Source organism: Hypanus sabinus, chromosome 28 (genome assembly GCF_030144855.1).
Source record: "Hypanus sabinus isolate sHypSab1 chromosome 28, sHypSab1.hap1, whole genome shotgun sequence".
Lineage (NCBI taxonomy): Eukaryota > Metazoa > Chordata > Chondrichthyes > Myliobatiformes > Dasyatidae > Hypanus > Hypanus sabinus.
The window spans coordinates 8,054,667-8,080,061 of NC_082733.1; the positions used below are offsets into that span (position 1 = coordinate 8,054,667).

The 25,395-nt window shown below is 39.2% G+C and overlaps 1 protein-coding gene across 2 annotated transcripts in view; it reads left to right on the forward strand.

Annotated features, from left to right (window-relative positions):
* Positions 1-25,395, forward strand: part of mindy2 (MINDY lysine 48 deubiquitinase 2) — an 85,116-nt gene that overhangs the window by 12,823 nt on the left and 46,898 nt on the right. For both annotated transcript variants that reach the window (XM_059952562.1, XM_059952563.1), the window contains exon 3: positions 10,046-10,110. In XM_059952562.1, coding sequence (XP_059808545.1) covers positions 10,046-10,110 — 65 coding nt within the window. The remainder of the gene's footprint in view (positions 1-10,045; positions 10,111-25,395) is intronic.

Sequence of the window (25,395 nt, forward strand, 5' to 3'; positions counted from 1 at the left end):
GTGGAAAGTTAAGACTCACCTATTACAACAACCTAATGTTCCCTGCAACAGTCTGTGATCTCTTCATAAATTTTCTCCTCTAAATCCTGTGGACTGTTGAGTGGTCTGTAATATAGTTCCATTAATGTGGTGTTACCTTTCTTGTTCCACATTTCCGCACACAAGGCCTCACTGGACAAGTTCTTCAGTCTGTCCTGACTGAGAGCTGCCATGACATTCTTCCTGACGAGTAATGCCACTCCTCCTCCTCTGTTGCGTCTAAAACAGCAAATCTCGGAATATCGAGCAACTAGTACTGCCCTTCCTGTAACCAAGTCTTTCTAATAATTATCATAATTCCATGTGTTGATCCATGCTCTGAGCTCATCTGCCTTTCCTATGATACTTCTTACATTGAAATATCAGGACATTAGTCACACCATGCTCAACCTTTTGATTCCTGACTTTGTCTGAGATCTTAACAACATGTCTCCACAACTTGTCCATTATTTGGTCTGGTACTCTGGTTCCCATCCCCTGCAATTCTAGCTTAAACCACCCTACCCCACCCCCACTAGCATGTGGCATGGGTAGCAATCCTGAGATCCCAACCCTGGAGGTGCTGCCCTTTATCTAAGCACCTAAATCCCTGAACTCACCTTATCACTCTTCAAGCAGATGTTGTTGGTATCTACATTGACCACAACCTCTGGCTGCTCACCCTCCCACTTAAGAATGCTGAGGATTCAATCCAAGATGTCTCAGACCCTGGCACCTGTGCGGGGGGGGGGGGGGGGGAATGTACCATACTGGAATCCCGTTCTCATCCACACAATCTCCTTTCTGTCTCCCTAAGTAATGAATCCCCTATCTTCACAATTTGTGTCTTCTTCCCCCTTCCCTTCTGAGTCACAGAGCCAGACTCAGTGCTAGAGACCTGACCACTTTGACTTTCTTCTGCTCCCCCCACCCCCTTTAACAGTACCCAAAATGGTACATCTGTTGTGATGGGGATGACCTCAGGGATACTCTGCACTGGCTGTTTAATCCTGACTGTCATCCAGTCTCCTGTGCCTTTCACCTTGTGTGTACCTCTCTATATGTCCTATCTATCACACCCTCAGCATCCTGAATGATCGGAAGGTTATTGAGTTACAGCTCCAACTCCTCAATGCAGAGCTGCTGCTGGATTGGATTGAATTGAATTGACTTTATTACTTACATCCTTCATTTACATGAGGAGTAAAAATCTTTACATTCCATCTCTATCCAAATGTGCAATTTATAATAAATAGTATGTATAACAGGACAGTCAATAGAAATACAGTTGTGTCAGCATGAATTAAGCAGTTTGATAGCCTGGTGGAAGAAGCTGTCCTGGAGCCTGTTGGTCCTGGCTTTTATGCTGTGGTACCATTTCACAGATGGTAGCATTTGGAACAGTTTGTTGTTGGGGGTGACTTGGGTCCCCAATGATCCTTAGGGCCTTTTTACACACCTGCCTTTGTAAACATCCTGAATAGTGGGAAGTTCGCATTTACAGATGTGCTGGGCTGTCCACACCACTCTCTGCAGAGAACTACGATTGAGAAAAGTACAGTACCCATACCAGGCAGTGATGCAGCCAGTCAGGATGCTCTCAATTCTGCCCTTATAGAAAGTTCTTAGGACCTGGGAGCCCATACCAAACTTCTTCAACCATCTGAGGTGAAAGAGGCACTGTTGTGCCTTTTTCACCACACAGCCGGTATGTACAGACCACCTGAGATCCTAGGTGATATTTATGCTGAGGAACTTAAAGCTGTTCATCTTCTCAATCCCAGATCCATTGATGTCAATAGGGGCTAGCCCTTCTCTATTCCTCCTGTAGTCTACAACCAGCTCCTTTGTTTTTGCAACATTGAAGGAGAGGTTGTTTTCTTGACACCACTGTGTCAAGGTGATTACTTCTTCTCTGTAGGCTTCTCATAATGATGTGAGATTAGGCCAAACAGTATAGTGCATTTACAGGCATAGCAATTTCAATTTCCTGGCTGTCAAGACCCTGAGGATCTAACCTGGTCTCAACATACCAATACATCTATAAAGAAGGCCAGACAGCAGCTCTATTTCATTAGGAGTTTGAAGAGATTTGATTTGTCAACTAAAACACTCCCAACTTCTATAGATGTACAGGTGGCCCCCGTTTTCCAAATGTTCGCTTTATGGCACCTCACTTTTACGAAAGACCTGCATTAGTTACGTGTTTTCGCTACCCGAGAAGTGTTTTTGTTTTTACAAAAAAAGGCAGGGCGCACCCCAAGAAGCCAAGCTCCTGCCCTGGAACTGCATTCTAGCCGCCATAGCTTAAACAATAAAGACATTTTTGCGAAAGTGGAATTTAAAGGTAGTCATGGGTGGTTTGATCAGTTTTTGAGGCAATGGCAACTTCATAGCTTAAAAATTACTGAAGAGTGTACTTCCGCTGAGAGCACTTCTGCCAAGAGTGCTTGCATGAGATTTTTGCTACGCTTGACAGCGCTGCAATGATTGCAGAAAGGTATTTCTAATTTATATCGGCTGTCAACACACACAAAATGCTGGTGGAATGCAGCAGGCCAGGCAGCATCTATAGGGAGAAGCACTGTCGACGTCTCGGGCCGAGACCCTTTGTCAGGACTCGTATAGGCTGTGTATATTTTATGCGTTATCTGGTATGATTTGGTAGATTATTTTTTGGGTCTGGGAACACTCAAATTTTTCTCATGTAAATTAATGGTAATTGCTTCTTCCCTTTACACCATTCTGACTTACAAACCGTTTCATAGGAGTGTGGGAGAAGATAGCGGGAGAAGCCTGCACCTTGGAAAGCAGTCTGACAGGCTACATTACTGTCTTATGGGGGTGGGGTGGCTACTGCACAGGACCTTAAGAAGCTACAGAAAGTTGTAAAATTAGTCAGCTCCATCTTGGGTACTAACCTCCGTAGTACCCAAGATACCTTCAGGGATTGGTGCCTCTGAAAAGTGATGTCCATTATTAAGGACCATCATCACCCAGTACATGCAACACACACAAAATACTGGTGGAATGCAGCAGGTCAGGTGGCATCTATAGGGAGAAGCTCACTCAGTACATGCTCTCTTCTCATTGTTACCATCAGGAAGGAGGTATAGAAGCCTGAAAGCACACACTCAGTGATTCAGCAACAGCTTCTTCTCCTCTGCCATACGATTCTTAAATGGACATTGAACCCATAAATGCTACTTTACTTTTTATAAAATATATATTCTTTGTTTTTGCACTATTTTTAATTTATTCATTTTTTATATATATATATATATATACTGCAATTTATTATTTCTTTTCTCTTTATCATATATTGCATTGAATTGCTGCTACTAAATTAACAAATATCATGACACATGCCGCTGATTCTGATTCTTTGTCAGGGGCACTGGATGTCTCCCTACCAGCCCACATTCCTCAAAGCATTCAACAGTAGGGGATGCCAGGCATTTTCACTGTTCTAACTGATCAAATATAAAGGAAAACAATAAATAAACTGGAGGAGAATACTACCTGCAGCTTTTTCACCTCCTCTCACTCAAGCCTCTTCTTGCTGAAGTTTTGAGGAGCTGAAGCCTCAAAATCTCCGCTACAACAATGGCCATTCCACTTGACCCTGCTTTATTTTAATTTGTTCTTGCCAATCATTCCCAATTACTGATTGGCTGCTGCTCAAAACACTAAGCTGTTCTCTTGTTGTGGGTGGGAGGCAATATCTGATCTGTACCAAGTGCAAAAAAAAATTGAGTTCCTGAACATTCATGTTTGTTGCTCTTTGATGAGTAAAACACCCCAATGGCCTAAATTAATTATTGGGAACTGTGATTAAAGAATGAAAAGGATACTTGACACAATTCTTGTGCAGTTTGTGGAGTTTTCAAAGTTTACCTCATTTATAGATATTGTTTGAAACTGATCCTCTGCTTGTTAGATCTGAGTTTACTTATTTGGGATATGTGTTTTGGTTTTAGGTAATGCCACAAAATGAAATGAGTTTGTCGCTTTATGATGGAAAAAGAGCCTAAATTGCAGAGTGAAGGCAACAATTAAAAGCCCCAATTTTCTATCAGTTATACTCTCTGACCACTTTATTAGATAACTCCTTTACCTAATAAAGTGGCCACAGTGTATGTTACACTGCAGCCAATCCACTTCAAGGTTCGAAGTATGTATTCAGGGAAACTTTTCTGCACACCATGTTATTGTTATTTTCTGCACACCATGTTATTAACCATGTACATGGTTATTTGAGATACTGTCACCTTTCTGTCAGCTTGGAGCAATCTGGCCATTCTCCTCTGACCTCTATCCAGTATCAAGGGTTTTTCACCCACTGAACTGCTGCTCACTGGATATTTTTGTTTGTGCACCTGTCTGTGTAAACTCTAGGAACTTGTGTGTGAAAGTCCCAGAAGATCAGCATTTCCTGAGTAGTCAAAGCACCCGGTCTGACACCAACATTCATTCCATAGTCAAAGTCACTCAGGTCACATTTCTTCCCCAGTTCTGTTGTTGGGTCTGAACAACAGTTGAACCTCTGATTCTGCATTGTGTTGCTGCCATGTGATAGGCTTATTAGATATTTTCATTAACGTGTAGTTGTACCTAATAAAGCAGCCACTGAGTGTAACTTGCTTTGTTTTCTTCAGAACGGTAATTTTGGTAGGGTTGTGATACTGGATGGTAGAGTCTGCAGTTGATTTTTAATACTGTTTTACAGGATTGTATCATGGAAATTACTGTCTTTTTATCTGACAAGTCTAATGAATGTCTTTAAAATTTTAAATTTAATCTACATGTGGAAAGTAGAACATCACAATATTAAAAAATTGCTTGTATCTCAAAAACAGATCACTTTGTCATTCACTGTTTTTCCCTTTTGCTTTATAAACAAGTTCAGGGTACAAGAGATTCTGCAGTTGCTGGAAACCCACAACAAAACACAAATACTAGAGGAACTCAGTAGGTCAGACAGTATCTATGGAAATTAATCAGGACTGGAAAGGATTAAAAATGGCTGGCCAACAGGAATTGTGCTTTTTGTGGATGTAGTGAAAGTGCTTGAGAAAACAGCCCCCCATTCTGCATTGGGTCTTCATCTTTCTTTATAGCTTAAGAGCTACAGCACTTTATTGGAATTTTGTATTTTGTTCTGTCAGGATGTGTTGCACAAAAATGTATGTGTATTCTGGTAACTAGTCATGTGAGTAGGGGCGTGGTAAAAGCGAAGGGAATAAGTTGCATATTTATGCTTTGTTCTGGGCAGTTTGGGGCTGGGGACCACTTTTTGTTGACCACTTATTCTTAACTGTATCACTTCTAGATTGTTTTGCTAATTGCTAATAATAATGGATCAAATACATATCTTCAACTTCTTGAACATTATTATTTGATCGGCGGGCAGTCATGCAAGGATAACAATCAGTGGGGGTTGCCAGCAGCTGCATTAGTTAGTTGGAATTGGCCATTACGTTCTGTCAACAAAAGATTTCTACAGTTATACCAAATGAACATTAGCATTCAAGCATGTCTTCAAAATTACAAGTTCTGCAGCTAGGAGCATCTTGTGGCAAGAAAGAACCTTTTGTTGATTCATGCTGTGTGTTAGGGTTTGGAACACAGTATGGAATGGTCATTGCGGACTATGAATTCTGTGGTGTGGTGTTTGCCTAAGAGTTGGTTGGTTGGTTCTGTTGAAACACTGATACTAAGATGTTGACATCTGAAGTGAATGTCTGATTTGCGCACCTGAAAAACAGCATGAGTCAAGCTGGAAACAGTGACCTTGAAGTCTACACTAAAAGAGAGATTAAAGCTGGAATAGCTTTGGCAACTAAAATTGATAATGTTTGAAAGAACTACAATAAAATTGTTAAAAAGATTAATGATTTAATACCATTAATTAGAAGTTTCCTGCTACCAGAAGAACAACAAGATGTTTCATGAGTGCAGTCTCATTTGGACGTTTGAAAAAATCTTCATGAAGATGTTGCTGAGCAACCAAACTTGCTGTTGTCTTTAATGCCTATCTCAGAACAAGATAAACAAACCGAAAGCTATGCAAATATTGATACTGTTACTAATGCAGTCACAACAGACTGAGCAATGGTTGAAACAAATGTGATGTTAAGGTCACATTGCTGGAGGAAATGAAAATGTGTCTAAAGCCAGAGAACATGCTGTGACTACATATAAAACTGATGATTTTCAAGATGACGTACAACCAGAAGACTGTGCGTGCAACAGATTCTATTGCTAGTAGATCATCCTATGTGTCTGATATCATGCCTGCATGCATTAAAATGAAGGCTAATTTAGCTGCATTATTTGCATGGTAACAATTATTGAAAGAGAAAGAAGAGCAGGAGGAGCAGCTTCAGAGGAGGAAGGAGCAGTTTAAATTGCAGGAAGAAATTGCAGCCAAGATGGCCAAAGTACTAGGGGGCTCATTTGGGTGTAAACATGGGCAGGACAGTTCCATTGTGTGATTTCCTATGCTGGCACGACACAGAGAAAATCCAGCATACTTGATGTCAGTGTGGATACATTTGAGGAACAAATGTCTATGAACCGCAAGTTTGGACCTATAAGAGGTATTTCAGGAAGTTCACTCTCGGCCTGCACCAGGGAGGCACTGAACCTATGCCATATCCAATAACACAAAGTGCTACTGAGTATATTAATTTACAGCATGGTGACATTTGTGTTTCAGATGATAAAAGTTCAAATAATCAGCTGGAGGTCATAAGAACGCAAAAGGAAATAATGAGCTTAATGATGCCACAACAACTCATTGCATCTCTGCCTAAAAGAGAGATTCAAATCTTCAATGGAAATCCATTGCTGTGTCATTCATTTATGAGGGCTTTCAATGGTAATACTGAAGGCAAGACTGCTTATTATTGTGACTGTCTCTATTTTCTCGAACAGTTTACTTGAGAACAAGTTGAGAACTTGTCAAAAGTTGCCAGCAAGCCAACCCAGAGCAAGGATATCTCAAGGCCAGAGCTTTACTACAGGAACATTTTGGTAATGAGCACAGAGTTACATGGAAAAGGCTGTTTTTGGCACATAGCAAATCAGAAGATGTGAAAGCTCTTCAAGACTACAGTCTTTTCTTAGAAGTTGTTGTAATGCAATGGGAGATGTTTGATATATGCAAGAGCTAGACATGCCTATTAATATGTCAATTGTTGTAAAGAACTTGCCTAGTATGCTTAAGGAAAAGTGAAGATGGTTTGCCTGTGAGTTACCAGAGAATCACAACAGTGATTCTTTCACTGACCTAGTCGAGTTTATTGACAAACAAGTGAGAATTTCTATACACCTGATATATGGAAATATGTCATACTACACCACCTGCAGTAAGCAAAGGTGTGAACAAAAGTAAGCCACAAATTTTTTCTAAAGCTAAAGGAAATGACTTTGCTACTACTGTGGGTACTGTGAAAAATACAGCTAAAACTGAGCCTGGAACTAATGAAAAGGTTTGTCTGTTCTGCCAGGGTGAACATACTTGGATTTGTGCTCAGGTGAAGAAAAAGGTTTATAAGGAGAAGTTTGCCTCCTAAAAGAAAATGGTGTTTGCTTTGGTTGTTTGTGTACAGGACAAATTAACAAGAATTGCAGGAAGTGTCTTTCTGCTAAGGTATGCAGTAGCAAGCATCCCAGCATACTTCATATTCACTCTGAAGAAAACGGTACAAGTTTGAAACAAGCCATGAAAGAATCAAGCTTATTAGCGAGTAGTGCCCTGGTATCTAATGGCCTTACAGGGGCTGGCGAACATGATTGTAAACTTACTATAATTCCAGTTCAGGTGAAGTTATGAAGAGTAACAAGACAGTGGTTACTTGTGTTTTCCTAGATCAAAGAAGTAAGCAGGGTTCTGCACAGAGAGCCTCATGACTAGGCCTCAAGCTGCAACATTGCTTATTTACAGCTGCCAAGGAGAGGCGTCAGGGCTAATGCCATCAGGGGCGGTGTGGTGCAGTGTTCACTCAGCAGAAGACAAACTCCGTTGTGGTCGTCTGCAGATTTTGCTAGTGTTGGATGGCTCGAGTTTGGACTTGAGTGACTGAATCTTTCGATTTTATATGTGCTATGTGTGAGACTGTTGATATTGTGTTTTGCGCTTTGACCCCAGAGCAACACTGTCTTATTTGGCTGTATACATGTATGGTTGAATGATGATTCAAATTGAATTGAACTGAATAAGCTCAACCTGTCAGGAAAAAGAATACACATTCTTTTCCACACTATAGGTCAAGAAAAGGTTGTGAGTAGCAATGTTATTTGAGGATTGAAAGTGGCAGGCTTAGGTAGTGAAGACTATTGTGAACTGCTAAACATCTGTACGCAGGAATGTGTGCCTGTCCACAAAGGGAACATTCCTCATCAGAGAGATCTTCAGGATTGGTCTCACCTGAAACATTCATTTGTCAGAAATTGAGCTGCTGAATGTGTATAAAGCATTGGAGCCATTGCAAGCGACTGTTAATAGACCATTGAAAGGAGACCATGGTGGAAGAGACTACACTCAGCCAGAGCTGACACTGAACAGGATTTCAGTTTTGCACTTGGATGAGTTTTGGCAGCGGTGATTCAAAACAGATTTCCCTGAATGCAGTCAAGATGAACAAGCTGGTTTGTCGAGAGAAGATCACAATCCAGGATAGACCGCTTACCTGAAAGAGGACATATGTGTGAATGTTAAGATATCGTTCTCCTGTGTTTTGGTAGTGTGCAGTTGTTATAATAATTAGGGGGCTGAGATGTAGGAGTCATGCATGTCTTCTATCTGCATAATATTCCATGCTGCATGTTTATTATTTGCGTAACGTCCTGTAAGGTTTCACTGCTAATGTAATGACTACTCTGTAATGTTTCACTACAAAGGTAATGGTTTCTCTGTAGCAGCAATGTTTGGGTTATGACCAGGGATAATGGAGGCTTTGGAATGTATACTAGCCAATGAAAGGGATGTTGTTCTTTGTGGGTCTGGGAGTAGGGATTTTGCGGTCTTTGGTCGGCAAGAGAGAAGATGCGAGTGGAGAGAGTTGGTAGACCACTGGATGGCGTGGTTGAGGAGCAAGGGTCTGAAGGTCAGTGACACTTGGAGGAGGTCAATGGGAAACGATTGGCTGAATTCGTGAGCTCCAACGTGCACATTAGACTGTTTCATTAAAATGGGCCCTTTTCCTTTTATATTCTTTACTAATCCTCTAGTCAGATTAAGATTTATAAAGTTCAATTGTTTAATTGCTTATGTCTGATATTTTGTGGTTTGGAATTGTAACAGGGCAAACATACCACTTAACAGCCACACAAATGAGATTTCTCGGTTTGGCTGGGCCAGAGGCTGTCTTCCTCGAGACTAACACGTGCTGGCCGAACACAAGGACTGCATGTGTATTACAGTAGCTAGTCGTGAATGGGGCTGTGGTAAAAGCGAAGTTGTGTATTTGTGCTTTGTTCTGAGCACTTTGGAATTGGGGACTGACAGATGTCATATATTCTGTTGAATGCTTATTTACATTTAATTATGCTTAATTGCATCACTTCAAGATTTTGTTTTGCTAGTTCCTAATAAAGGATCAAATACATTTCTTTGACTTTTTAAACAATATTATTGGATTGATTGAAGGGCGCATCATTCAAGGATAACAATCCGTGGGGGTGACCAGCAGTGGCATTGATTTGTTAGTTTGCCACTACATTATTATTTTGGTAATTTTCTTCATAGGCTTTATGATAAATTCTGAAAATTATTGAATTGTTACAGTGATATTGGTAGACAATGTGACAGTTTTACACGTTACCCCAGTCTTTTGAACTTCATGGTGCCATTGATTTCTTTATCAACCTATCGTTGTTATTGAAGTTTGAATAGATTGAGGAAGAAAAGATAGAACTCAGGAATTGTAGGTAGAAATGTTTAAGTGCCTGAGCCTAATTGATGTAAAATATGAAAGTGGTTATTAATGAATACTGAAGATTTTTTTTTCTTTTTTCTTAGGTGATTATATTCTAGATGCAAAGCCAAAAGAAATCACAGATGCTCAGAGACTGAACTATGAGCAGGTACTAATCCGTTGACTGTATTCCCTTACAAGGTGGAATCTTAAAAAGGATCTTTAAAAAACCCAAAGAGTAACATAGTAATATTTGTCCTACATTTCAAAAATGCCCTCAAAGGAAAAAGAATCATAGATTTTATTCACAAATTATTTGATTGACCATTCTTTCTATGACTTAACTATTTAGTGTTAAGATGTATAATTGTTTCATTTTGGGTATATTTAAAAAATCGCTTGTGCATTTGTTGAATTATCAGAAGATGGGCATGTTTTAATACTTTTGAACTCCAAACCCCATGGCAAATTAGTTGTAGGCTGAGACTAGTCGCTTGGAGAGATTATTGTAAGTTAGTGTATTTGTTGGAAAATGGGTTGAGTTTAATATAGTGGATTCCAGTTAATTAGGCCAAGGGTTAATCAAGGAAGTCGCTTATTTGGGAAAGCTCTTAAAGAACAAAAACTAATTGAGAAAATAGCTGAAAATTGGGGACACCTCCCTCTCCCTTGCCAGAGAGAGAGAGAGAGAGAACCTGTGGTTTGCCGAATTTCAGATCAAATGCGAAGCTATTGGGGTAACTTTGGTCTGTGTCTTTGCTATTGCTTAGCTCGTGCTTGGGTTCGTGATGGTACCAATGAGTGTTTCTTTTTGCTGGTGGGGGGAAGAGGGGATCATTGCTTACTGCCACTTACGCGCAGGAGGGGGGAGCTGGGGGAGCACTTTAGGGTTCTCACATTTAACTGTCGTTCATTCTTTGGAGCACTTCTCTGTATTCGTGGATGTTTGTGAAGAAAAAGCATTTCAGGATGTATATTGTATATATTTTTCTGATGTTAAATTTGACCTTTGAACCTTTGATTCCCTTCATTTATTTGGGTCATTATGCCACCTGATTGGGGCAGGAGATTGTTGCTGGTTTCTAACTAGTGTCAGAAATATGCACTTGTGTGGCCATTAAGCACTACACTGTGCCTACAGCAATCAGTTTTTAAATGGTGTCAGTTGTATGTGCTTGTGTTCAAAGAGCAGCAATTTTTGTCACTGGTAGTTGGCAAGAAATGAAGCAGTAAGACATTTTGGAACGGTTTTGTTCACTGTGGTTTCAAGCATTCAGGCTTGGAGATACCAGAGACGACCAGGAGTTAAAATGAAACCATTTCACTACTTCAAGTTAGGAACTCTGAAAAATTTCAAGGTATTGACACTCATCTTGAACATTGCAAATAAAATGAAGAAATGGAGGATGTAATTGTTGAAAATTGTATGAAGGCAATCCATTGTGTACACTAGGTGCTTGTGCCGATTTTATTTGTTTACAGTCAATCAAAGGAGCATGGCGGTGTAATTCTTCCATCAATAACTATTATGAACTAATGCACAGTTTTATAGTACTGTTGTAGTGTTGAAATGTTTTAATTTGTTCTGTATTTCATTTAAATACCTAATTTGTTTCTCAGTTAAATGGTACTTTATCTTCTTTTACCTTTTTAAACTATTTCCATGAAATTTCGACTAATTGGAGTATCTGCTTAACAGCGCCAAAATGTTCTGTTCCTAATGTGTCCCAATTAACTGGAATCCACTGTATGTTGAGATATACCCCATCATGCTTTAAAAACATTAAGAAAATGTTATTCTTGGAGTGGTTGGGAATCCATTTTCTGCTAAAAGTACTGTATGAAGTCTCTCACCTGGATCTGAAAAATACTTTAAAATATACTGATGACTCCAGAGCAATGTTTGTCATGTTGCTTTCCCAGGTTTCTTTCTTGTACAGAGTAGACTTAGTATGGTTTATCTGGAAATGGAAAAGTAAGTAAAATGAGTTTGCTGGGATATGGACTTCTGCAAATTTTTTTCATTAATTGTCTGGAATGTTAGCACCAGTTTGTTTAGTGCATTCAGTTCATAATAAATATACTTAGACCATTTTAAAAATCAATTATAAATAGGAAGAAAATCAGTAATTTTTGTTAAACATTCCACAGTTCTCTGAAATATATCATTGGTTAGATCAGTAAGCTAGTTAAAGGAACTATGGATTTAGGCGCCAAGTTTATACTATCAAAGTTGTTTGGGATCTTTCTGTTTACTATGTACTTTTCACTTTGCTCACTTTGGGAGCAAGTACAATATCTCACACTTGGCTGGATTAAATTCCATTTGTAATTTCTCTGCCCATACCGGCAACTGATTTATATCCTGTTGAATGAATCCTTTGGCGTTCTTTTATGATATCCACAATATCACCAATCTTTGAGTCATCTGCAAACTAACTAAACTTACTAACTTATTCACCCAGACTTCTATCCAGTTAAGGTGCAGCCCACACCGATTATACAAGCCATTCCTGACCCAAAAAAGATTCCAATTATCCAGGAATAGAGCCAGTTATAGAGTCATAGAAATGTACAGCTCAGACACAGGCTCTTCGGCCCATTTAGTCTGTGCTGCCAAACCACTTAAACTGCCTGCTCCCATTGAGCTCTACCAGGAAACAGTCCTCTATACCCTTACCATTCTTATACCTATCCTAACTTCGCTTAAACATTGAAGTTAAACTCACATGCACCACTTGTGCTGGTAGCTCATTCCTCACTCTCACGACTCCCTCAATGAAGAACTTTCCCCTTGTGGTCCCCTTAAACTTTTCACCTTTTACCCTTAACCCATAACTTCTGATTGTTGTCCCGCCCAACCTCTGGAGAAAGCCTGCTTTCATTTGCCCCTCATAACTTTATAATATCAAATCTCCTCTCAATCTTCTATGTTCCAAGGAATAATCCTAACCTATTCAATCTTTCCTTATAACTGGTGTCTTCCAGACCCAGCACCGTCCTTGTAAATTTTCTCTGTACTCTTTCAACCCTGTTTACATCTTCCATGTAGGTAGGCGCCAAAACTGCACACAATACTCCAAGTTAAACCTCATCAATGTCCTACACAACTTCAGTGTAAAATCCCATCTCCTATACTCAATGCTTTGATTTATGAAGGCTAATGTGTCAAAAGTCGTCTTTATGACCCTATCTACCTGTGGTGCCACTTTCAATGAATTATGGACCTCTATTCACAGATCCCTTTGTTCTACCACACTCCTTAGTGCTCTATTGTTCACTGTGTAAGACCTATCCTGGTTGGTTCTACAAAAGTGCAATGCTTCACACTTATGTGTGTTAAATTCCATCTGCTATTTTTCTGTCCATTTTCTAGCTAGATACCACTAAAAGCCATGTTGGCCTTCCTTGCTGTCCACTACAGTCTCAATCTTGGTATGATCTGTAAATTTGCTGATCCAGTTAACCACATTATCATCCAGATTGATTATAGATGACAAATAACAATAACAGCACCGAATCCTGTGGTACTCCACTAGTCACAGGCTAGTCAGAGAAATAATCATCTACAACCACTCTTGGGCTTCCCCCAATGTCTAATCTAATTTAATAACTCATCTTGAATGCTTCTTGAGCAACCTCCCATGTGGAACTTTGTCAAATGCCTTACTATAAGTCCATATAGGCAGCATCCACTGTTTTGCCTTCATCAACTTTCCTGGTAACTTTCTCAAAAAACTCTTAAGACTGGTTGGACCTGACCTACCACACATGAAACCATGTCCTTAATCAGTTGGTGTCTATCAGAATACTTACCTGATTTCTTGGAATAACTTCCAATAACCTTCCCACAACTAATATTAGGCTCACTGGCCTGTAATCTTCTGTATTAGAACACTACAGCACAGTACAGGCCCTTCAGCCCTCCATGTTGTGCCAACCCATATAGTCCTTTAAAAAAAAGTACTAAACCCACACTACCCCATAACCCTCCATTTTTCTTTCATCCATGTGCCTGTTCAAGAGGTTCTTAAATACCCCTAATGTTTTAGCCTCCACCACCATCCCTGGCAAGTCATTCCAGGCACCCACAACCCTCTGTTTAAAAAAAACCAAAAAAAAAAACACTTAACCCTGATGTCCCCTCCCTTAATTTTGTACATATGCCCTCTGGTGTTTGCTACTGGTGCCCTGGGAAACAAGTACTGACTATCCACCCTATCTATGCCTCTCATAATCTTGTAGACCTCTGTCAAGTCCCCTCTCGTTCTTCTACGCTCCAAAGAGAAAAGTCCCAGCTCTGCTAACCTTGCTTCATATGACTTGTTCTCCAAACCGGGCAACATCCTGGTAAATCTCCTCTGCACCCTCTCCATAGCTTCCACATCCTTCCTATAATGAGGTGACCAGAATTGAACACAATACTCTAAGTGCAGTCTCACCAGAGATTTGTAGAGTTGCAACATGACCTCTCTACTCTTGAACTCAGTCCCCCTGTTAATGAAGCCTAGCATCCCATAGGCTGTCTTAACTACCCTATCAACCTGCGCAGCGACCTTGAGTGATGTATGGATTTGAACCCTAAGGTCCCTTTGTTCATCTACACTCTTAAGTAACTGACTGACCATTAATCCTGCACATCAATTTTCTGGGTACAGGATTATTTTTACTATTAAACAGTGGAATAGCGTTGGTTATCCTTCAATCCTCTGGTATCTAACCTGCTGTTAAGGATGATTTAAATATCTCTGCTAGGGCACCTGCAATTTCTGTACTTAACTCCACCAAGGTCCAAGGAAACAGCTTGTCAGGCCCTGGGGATTTATCCATTCTAAGACTCAAGACAGCAAACACCTTCTCCTCTGTAATCTGTATGAGTCTATGACGTTGATGCTGCTTTGCCTCACTTCTCTAGGCTCTGTGTCTGTCTCCTAAGTAAATACAGATGCAAAAAAAATATATAAAAGATCTCACCCTTGTATTTTGGCTTCACACATGGAATACCATTCTTATCTTCCAGAAGTTCAATTTTGTCCCTTGCAATCCGTTTTGCTCTTAACATTTCTGTACAATTGCTTAGGATTCTCCTTTACCTTTTTGCTAGGTCAATTCATACCTTCATTTAGACTTCCTGATTTCTTTCTTTAAGTGTTTTCTTGCATTTCTTATACTCCATTTGTTCCTACCTGCTCTGTACCTCCTTTATTTTCTGAACCTGGCCCTCAATATCTCTTGAAAACCGGGGACCCTTACACCTGTTGTCTTTAACTTTTATTCTGACAGGCACATACAAGCTTTGTACTCTTAAAATGTCAGTCTTGAAGACCTCCCGCTTACCAAGTACACTTTTGCCAGAAAACAGCCTGCCCAAACCCACACTTGCTAGATCATTTCTGATATAACCAAAGTTAGCCTCTCTCCAATTTACTATCTCAACCTGCGGACCAGATCTACTTTTTGCATATGCGGAAGAAAATTAAGAGAAAATTTTAATTTTGAATTAAATTTTGTTGTCATGCTTGACCAGCTACGTATTGCCTAAGACTTGGATCATGAGGGAGACAGAGTAAGATGCAGATGCTGCCTTGCTTGTGCGAGCTAACAATAGCTAGCAGTAGATCATGCCAGTGATGAGGTATTGTTAATTTTTGTCCGAGATTGTCTAGCTGATAGAGGAACTGACTATAGCTGTGCAATTCTAATTTTGTAGACTTGCTGACACCTAACAAGTGCTACTTGAAATCGAGGACCAAATACGTTTAGCTATTGGCTGTTGCCCAAAATTTACTGTATAGGTTTAAAATGTAACCTGATATTGGCAGAGTCGTAAGACAAAGGCTCCCTATGATCACGTATTAAAGGGTTAACCTTATACCAAGGTCTGTATCTTTATTCCTATTCCCTAACAGAGTAAAGTCTCTCATAGTAAATTGGTGATAAAATTCTGTTACAGTAAAATATGATAATTCAGGGTAGATTCTTTGATGCTTATTTACTTTGAAACTAATGGCCTTGGGATCACGAAAAGCAAAGTGTTCCACTACACAAACTTCTGTCACCTGCCCTGTTTTACTTCCTAATAGCAGATCAAGTATCGCACACTCTTATTGGGACTTGTATGTACCGATTAAGGAACCTTTCTTGAACACATTTGACATCTAGTCTTTTTACACTATTGGAGTCTCAGTCAATATGTGGGAAGTTAAAATCTCTTACTACGGCAACCTTGTTTCTTGCAACAGTCCGCAATCTCTCTACAAATTTGTTCCTCTAAATACTTTGGACTGTTAGCTGGTCTATAATATGGCCACATTAACGTGGACATACCTTTCTTCTTCCTCAGTTTGATCCATAATGTTTCATTAGACGAGCAGTGTCAAGATATTTATCCTGACAAGTAACAATACCCCTCCTCCTTTAATCCCTTCCCACTCTGTTATGTCGAAAACATCAGAACTATGGAATATTGAGCTGCCAGTCCTACCCATCCTGCAACCAAGTCTCATTAATGGCTACAATATCATAAGTTCTTGTGTTGATCCATGCCCTGAGCTCATCTGCTTTTCCTATGATACTAATTGCATTGAAATTTGTGCAGCTCAGGACATTGTTACATTATGTTCAACCTAACTTTGTTGAGGTCTTACCAATATCTGTCTCCACAACCTCTCCACTATAACTGTTGTGGCACTCTGGTTCCCATTCCCCTGCAACTCTAATTTTAACCCACTGTACAGCACTAACAAATTTTCCTGTTAGGGTATTAGTTTCCTTACAATTCGAGTCCAAACAGTCTGTTTTGTACAGGTCCCACTTTCCCTGGAAGAGAACTCAATGATCCAAAAATCTTATGCCCTCTCTCCTACACCAGCTCCTCAGCCATGTGTTCTATTTTATTCTGTCTTTCTATTTTCCTAACCTTATAGCCCTTGGCTCTGAGAGTAATCCAGACTTGTCCTGTTTTCTAGCCTCTTCCCTCAGTCATTCTCACTGCGCAGGAGTTCATCCTTTCTACTGACAATATTGCTGTCAATGTGCACTATGCCAGTGGCTGCTTGCCTTCACCTGTGAGAATGTTCCGAAACTGCTCTGAGTCATCCTTGACCTTGGCACTCAAGAGGCAACAAACCATCCTGGTGTCTTTTATGGCCACAGAATCTCCTATCTGTCTCCCTAACTATAGAATCCCTTATCACTTTTATTCTAACTCCCCTCTACCCTGTGAGCTGGGTGATCTTCTAGCTTGGGTTTTCCTCCCCTAGATTAAGTTCCATTTGTGCTTCCTTCCTTATAAATTCCAGCACTTGTAGCCCTTGTGTTTCCATTTATCACCCTTTATTTATCACACCTTTTCCATTTTCAATCTTCCTTCCCTTCTTGCTTTTGCTCTTTGTCGTCTTCCACCTATCACTGATGTGGTTCTCTCGCCAAAGTCCACCCTTTCCCTTCTCTCATCTGCCCATCAATGTTTAACCCTCCTTAGTCAACCTATCACCTATCAGCTCCTGTCTCATCCCTTCTCCCTTTCCACTCAATCCAGATGCAGAGTCTCGACCCAAAATTTTGACTATTTCCTTTTCCTCACAGATGCTGCTCAACTCACTAAATTCCTCCACTGGTTTGTTCATTTCAGGCATATAATGCTGGTAGTTTGCAAAAGGCATAAATCAGAAACTATGGTGACTAATATTGAAAACCCAGTGTTTTTATTCTGGGAAATGGATTAATATAGAACACAGAGTACTATAGGCCCTTTGATCTATGATGTTGTGCTGACCTTGTAACTACTCCAAGATCAAACTAACACTTACCTCCCACATAACTCTCCATATTTCTTTCATCCATGTGCCTATCTAAGAGTCTTTTAAATGACCCTTGTGAATTACCCCCTACCAGCACCCAGACAGCATGTTCCGTGCACCTACCCACTCTCTCAGTAAAAGAAAAACTAATCTCTGGTATTCCCACTATACTTTCCTCCAATCATCTTAAAATTATTCTCTCATGTATAAGTGATTTCTGTCATGGGAAAAGGTGCTGGCTATTTATTCTATGTCTCATTCACTTCTATAAAGTTATCCCTCATTTAGGGTTTAATCATTTTGTTTTCTGTAAACTTATGAGCTTCATTATCTATTGATTTATAGCCATTCTGGACCAAGAAAACTGGAATTAAATAATAGAGACACATAGCTTATTAAGTAACTTGTTTTTGGCTGAGTTGTGAAGCATGGACAGCATAGCTGAGCGGATGAGTTGCTGGCAATTACTGTATGTTCTTTATCTCATCATCTATTTAGCCTATCTATAAGTGGAAATTGAAGCACTTATTAATCCCTGCACTATGAAATTCCTTTGTATCTAATGATGAACTCCATCATTAATTGTAAATATCCTAAGCTTTTCTACTCAGAGTATTTTGAAATTCTGAAATTTAATAAGAATCATTTGAATAGGAATATGCAGTACATAGGTGTTGATAAAGATCTCATTCACATTTTCTTGGGTTGTAGGAAGCCATTTAGCTCTGAGCCAATGGCAATTCAGTTCATCTACTTAATTACCTGTAACTAATTCTCTTGGGTATTCATTAATACCCTCCATCCCCACCCAGAATCTCCTGCCATCTGTCTAGGCCAGAGATAATTTAAAGTTCCAATTATAAAAGTAGGTATATATTATATACCCTAGAAATTCATCTCCATATAGGCAGCCACAAAACAAAGCAACCCAAAAGAATCTATTTCAAAAAAAAAGATCCAGTGTGCACAGAGGAAAAAAAAGCAAGGTATGCAAACAATAGAATGCATATAGGATTCAGAACAAAAGTGACTCCACAGACATGAAGCACGAATCAGGCTACAGCCTCAGTTCATTGCAGAGCCAAGTAGTTGTCACAGAGCAATGAGCATAACCGTCCTTCCCCCACACCTCTGGTCCCACCATGCTGCCTTTTCAATCTGACCCAGCACTTAAATCATCCAAACATTGGGCCATTCCTCACTGTAGAACCCGGGTCCTGTCATTTCAATTTACTGTAACCAGTTAACTGTGAGCACATCATTAGGATGTGTGAGGAAGGCAGAGCACCTCAAGAGAATATGAAAGGTTAGAATTGAACCTAGTTGTTTGATCTGTTAGCAGCAGTGATTCCTAATGCACTGCTGTATATCTTGTTGAATTTTAATCATCATTGCATATCACAGTAACTTTACATTACCAGTGAATATACAAGAAAACCAAAGGAAGCAAATATTTCTGGGTAAAATAGTGGAAAAGTTTGTCGAAGATGATTTAAAATTTGGGACAGTTGGAAGTTAAAGTTGGTGGAATACAGAGCCACAGAAGTCACCTTTTACATTGATGACTAAATGAAACAGAAGCCTAATGAAGAGGCAGGTAGATTTTTGCTGTATCTTGGCAATGATGGGAATTACTGGAAGGGGGTTAGAGTTTATTGGTATAGTGTTCAGACAAAAACCTTTCCCCCAGAGTCAGAATGAGGAAGTTTGTCATTGATTTTGGGAAGCAGACTAGAACACACACTTCTGTCTTTATCAGTTGTGCTGAGATTGAGAACTTTAAATTCCTACATGTAAATTTGTCCTGGTCCAAACACAAGGACACAACAGCCAACAGCTGAAGTCTAAGGAATTTTGGCATGTCATTTTTTTAATGTACAGATGCATCCTATCTTGCAATACACATTGGTATGAAAACTGCTGTACCCAAAACCACGAGAAATTATGGTCCGTCATGTAAACCAGCCTCTCTTTCCTTAATGCTGACTATTCTTCCTGGTGCCTTGGTAAAGCAGCTAATGTAATCAAGAACCCAACCTGGTCATTCTGTCTTCTCTCTCCTCCCCTCTCTTGTCAGGTAGAATATTTTAAAAAACACTTAAGAGCACAAAAGACCAGACTGGAGGAAAGCTTTTTATTCCAGTGTTGCAGGACTTGTAAATAGACCTCACACACTCAATGATGACCTCTTGATCTTCCAGTCTACCTTGTGTGGACTGTCTACCACCACTGCACTTCCTCTGTAAATTCAATATCTTATTCTACAGCTTTGATATTATTGTGTTTGGCCTGATCTGCCTGGATGTCACATAAATCAAAAGCTTGTCTTGGTACATGTACATTGTAATGTGTGGCACTTAGAAACCAATACATAGTCCAAGCTACAGGTACAGGTGTCCCCCACTTTATGAATGTTCACTTTACGCCACTTCGCTTTTACAAAAGACCTACATTAGTAACCTATTTTCGCATCACAAAGAGGATTTCGCTTTTATGAAAATTTTTCCCATATAAATTAATGGTTCTTCACTTTATGCCATTTCAGCTTAAGAAAGGTTTCATAGGAACGCTCTACCTTTGTAAAGGGCTGGGGGGGGGGGGGGTTATACCTGTACTTATGAGTGGTCAGTTCCATAAGTTGTGTGTGTCTATTTTCTATTTTCTTGGTGTTCTCCATTTCCCAGCCATTATTTATGGATGTTGGTTTTTTAAATTATTTTAATACATTTTCTACATCGCTACAGATAAAAATCCCCAGATCAAAATGAAGAACATTGATACAGTACAAAAATAAACATACAATAATAATATGATACAAAAAAAGATAATTGAGAAAGCACCCAAATTGAAGACATGTAAAATTAGTATCCTCCCCAAGCCCCGCAACAAAAAAAACTCCAGACCAACCACAACACAATATACAGAATATAAATAAGGACAATCAAACCCCCAAAACTGTAAATACACTTAGCAACAGAAGATATTAATGCCTACTACCAAAAAAAAAGGAGCTGAAAGCAAGGGACCAAAAAAAAAACCTTAGTTAAGAGGAAGGTTATGAAAGTACTCAATAAAAGGTCCACAGACCTTATGGGACTTTAAATCCGAATTAAGAACTGAATAATGAAAATTTTCAAGGTCTATGCAGGCCATAATATTGTTATGCCATTGAGCATGCGTGGGCGGGGCAACATCTCTCCATCTAAGGAGGATTAAACATCTAGCCAGGAGAGAGGCAAAAGATAATATTCGACACTTAGTCAAACTCAGACGTAAATCTGTCTCACCCCAGAAACCGAACAAAGCAATTAAAGGGTTAGGTTCTAGGTGGTGATTCAGAATATACGATAACGTTATGAAGACATCTTTCCAAAATTTCTCCAAGCTAGGACAAAACCAGTACATATGAATGAGAGAGGCCTCGCCCCTTTTGCATTTATCACAAATGTTAGGGTAAAATCGAGATAATTTAGATTTAGACATATGGGCTCTATGAACAATCTTAAACTGTAAAAGGCAATGGCAAGCACATAGAGAGGTTGAATTAACCGATTTGAGAATCGAGTCCCAAGTCTCATCAGATAAGGAGGTATTTAAATCATGCTCCCATGCCATTTTAATTTTATCCACAGGGGCATGTGGTAAGGCTACTAATTTATCACGAATAAATGATATTAAACCTTTACCTAGTGGATTAATAGAAAGAAATAAGTCCATAACATTTTTCTCAGGCATTTCAGGGAAGTTAGGAATTAAAGGATTAATAAAGTGTCTAATTTGGAGATATCTAAAAAAAATTAGCATTGGGCAGATTGAACTTAGCAGAGAGCTGTTGAAAAGAAGCGAAGCGATTATCAATAAAAAGATCTTCAAAATGTCTAATGCCCTTCCTATACCAATCATGGAATGCTGAGTCATACGTAGCAGGTAAAAAAAGGTGATTATGTAAGATAGGGCTAGAAAAGGAAAAACCATGGAAACCATAAAATTTCCTAAACTGAGCCCATATATGCAAAGTGTGTCTAACCAGAGGATTAACTATTTAATCTGGACAAACTACTAGGGAGTACAGAGCCAAGAAGTGCAGAGATAGATAAATCTTTAGTGGAGCTCAACTCCATTGCCACCCAATTAGGGCACTCGGGTTGGCCATTGGAAAAAAGACCAAAAGGTAGCTCAACATATATTGGCTGCCCAATAATATAAACGAGAGTTGGGTAAAGCCATGCCACCCTCTTTTTTAGATTTTTGGAGATAAACTTTGTTAATTCTAGAGCGCTTATTCTTCCACAGATATGACAAAATAATAGAGTTTAAGTAATCAAAAAAAGATTTAGGAATAAAAATTGGGATTGATTGAAATAAATATAGAAGTTTAGGGAGAACAAACACTTTAACAACATTAATACGACCTACCAAAGACATAGATAGAGGTGACCATTGTAACAGACTCTGTTTTATAGTATATGAAAGATTGGCAAAGTTTTCACGAAAAAGATCTTTAAACTTCTTTAAGTAAATTGATTATGAACTACTTTAAAAGGGAGATCACGGAATGTTAATTCTTGTGCTTCTTTATTAATTGGGAAAAGTTCACTCTAATGTAAATTAAGTTTATAGCCAGAGATCTGGCTAAACTGATCAAGAAGTGAAAACATTGGAGGTAAGGATGTAGACAGATTTGAAAGGAAAAGTAATAAGTCATCAGCATAAAGAGAAACTTTATGCTCAACAACCCCTCTCCAAATCCCGGTCAATTCAGGACAATTTCAAAATGCTATCGCCAAAGGTTCTATAGCCAAATTAAAGAGAAAGGGACTTAAAGGGCATCCCTGAAGGGTGCCACGTTTGAGGTTAAATAACTGGGATTTCTGAAAATTGGTCAAAACAGAGGCAGTGGGACACAGATACAGCAATTTGATCCAAGAGATAAAACTTTGACAGAGGTCAAATTTTTCTAAAACTGCAAAAAGGTAGTTCCACTCTATACGGTCGAATGCTTTCTCCGCATCGAGGGAAATAACACATTCAGGAATCCCAGTTGGAGGTGAATATAAAATGTTAAATAAACGCCGAATGTTAAAAAAAGGAAGACGGTTTTTAATAAAGCCAGTTTGATCCTCAGAAATAATAGAGGGAATAACAATTTCTAATCTATAAGCCAAAACTTTGGCCAAGATTTTAACATCAACATCAAGCAAAGAAACCGGCCTATACGAGGAACACTCTGTTGGGTCTTTACCCTTTTTTAATAAAAGAATAATAGATGCCTCATTAAAAGAGGGTGGCAATTTACCGTAATTAAATGAATCAGATAATACTGAGAATAACTGAGGAGAAAGAAGTGAAGAGAATGATTTATAGAATCCTATGGGGAACCCATCAGGTCCAGGAGATTTCCCTGAAGACAATGCAGAAATTGCAAAAGATATTTCTTCTGATGATATAGGCGCATTAAGTTTGGCTTTAGAATCAAATGAAAGCGAAGGAATATTCAGATTATTTAAAAAATGATCAACAGAGATATTCTCATTCAGAGATTCAGAGGAATAAAGTCGAGAATAAAATTTTTTAAATGCGTCATTGATTTCTAAGTGATCCGATGTAAAGTCTCCATTCTCCTTCCGGATCTTTGTAATAGTTGTTTGGCTTTGGAACGCCTCAACTGATTGGCTAGAAATTTACCAGATTTGTCACCATGAATATAAAAGCGACTCTTACTTTCAAGAAGTTGGCGTTCGACAGGTTGAGTAGATGGAAGATTAAATTTAGTTTGAAGTTCTACACGCTTCTTGTATAGTTCAGGATTCTTAGTTTGAGCATACAGTTGATCCAATTCTTTAATCTGATTAATGAGGTCTAATCGATCTGCACAGGACTTTCTATTAAGATTTGCTGTATAGGAGATTATTTGACCCCTCAAATATGCTTTCATGGCATCCCAGACAATCTGGATGACACTTCAGGTGATGTATTGGTGTTAAAATAAAAGGTTATCTGATCCTTAATAAATTTTAGAAAATCATCATCCGATAATAAAGTCGAATCAAACCGCCAGTGTTTATTCCTCTGAGGGAGACCAGGAAAATTTAAAGACAGAGTAATTGGGGCATGATCAGAAATCAGTATACTCCAGGGGTCGGCAACCTTTACTACTGAAAGAGCCATCTGGACCCATTTCCCACAGAAAAGAAAACACTGGGAGCCACAAAACCCGTTTGACATTTAAAATGAAATAACACTGCATACAACGGTTTTTTTTTTGCCTTTATGCTATGTATAAACAAACTATAATGTGTTGCATTTATGAAATTGATGAACTCCTGCAGAGAAAACGTAATTACATTTCTGCATGCAACAAAAACATTTTGAACTCCGAAAAAAAGATGTTGGGTTGAAGGTTACTCCATAGTTAGCCTACCTTGGATCGAAAAATTAAAGGAAATCGCGCACTGGCAGATGTCAGGCATTGGCAGTGGTGACGTATATTAATAGCAATTAAAAACACATTGTAGCGGTGTGCTACACGCAGTGCTAAAATAACGACACTGCAGTCAAAGATAACTTTATTCGAACTAAACAGCCTTGCTTTAAAGCCTCCCTCAACCCCCCCCTTCCCCCCCCCCCCCCGTGGGCGTGGATGCTCCAAAAGACACGTACTCACAACCCCCCGTAGGCTATCTCCCTTAGCCGGAACGGTGGCTAATTGTGAGCTGGTTCGGATGTGCCAGGAAATGGGGTCGCCACAACGTTTTATTTAGATTGTACAAGATCACCATAATCTTCAAATTTCGAATTACATTTCAAAAACTAACAAACCACGGGGAGCCGCAGCACAGAGATGAAAGAGCCGCGAGTTGCCGACCCCTGGTATACTCTGATAATCACAAGAATAGACAAATGGAATGAGTTGATTATCGAGTAAGAAGTAGTCAATTCTAGTAAAGGTATGGTGAACATGTGGAGGAAAAAAAAGAATAATCTCTCTCAGTAGGATGAAGGAAACGCCATATATCAGAGATACCATAATTAGAGAGAAATGATTGAATAGCTAAGGCAGCTTTAGTAGGTAGTCTAGTAACAGAGGACGATTGATCCAAATTAGGATCTAACCAACAATTGAAATTGCCACCCAGTATAAGAGAGTATGAGTTTAAGTCTGGTAGTGAGGAGAAAAAACGTTCAAAAAAATTAACATCATCAAAATTGGGGGAATACAGGTTTGCTAGTACAACTTTAGTATTATATAATTTACCAGAAACAATAATAAAATGGCCATTTGTATCAGATATCTTATTATGTAGTTCAAAAGGAATATTTGAGTTAATAAGGATGGAGACCCCCCCCCCCCCACCTTTAGCGGCAAAGGATGAATGAAAATGCTGACCCGCCCACTTTGACAAAAGCCGGGAGTTATCAAAACAATGAATATGAGTTTCGTGAAGGAAAGCAATGTCAGCTTTGAGTTGTTTAATATGTGAGAAGACCTTCCTTCTTTTAACAGGGTGATTCAATCCCTTTACATTCCAGCTCACAAATTTAAGTGTATTAACCATTATCAATTGTTAGTGCATAGAAGGCAGCAGGCATATAAAAAATCAAGCAGTACAATAACAGTCTGGGAGCAAAAATGTAAACATAGATTCGTAGAA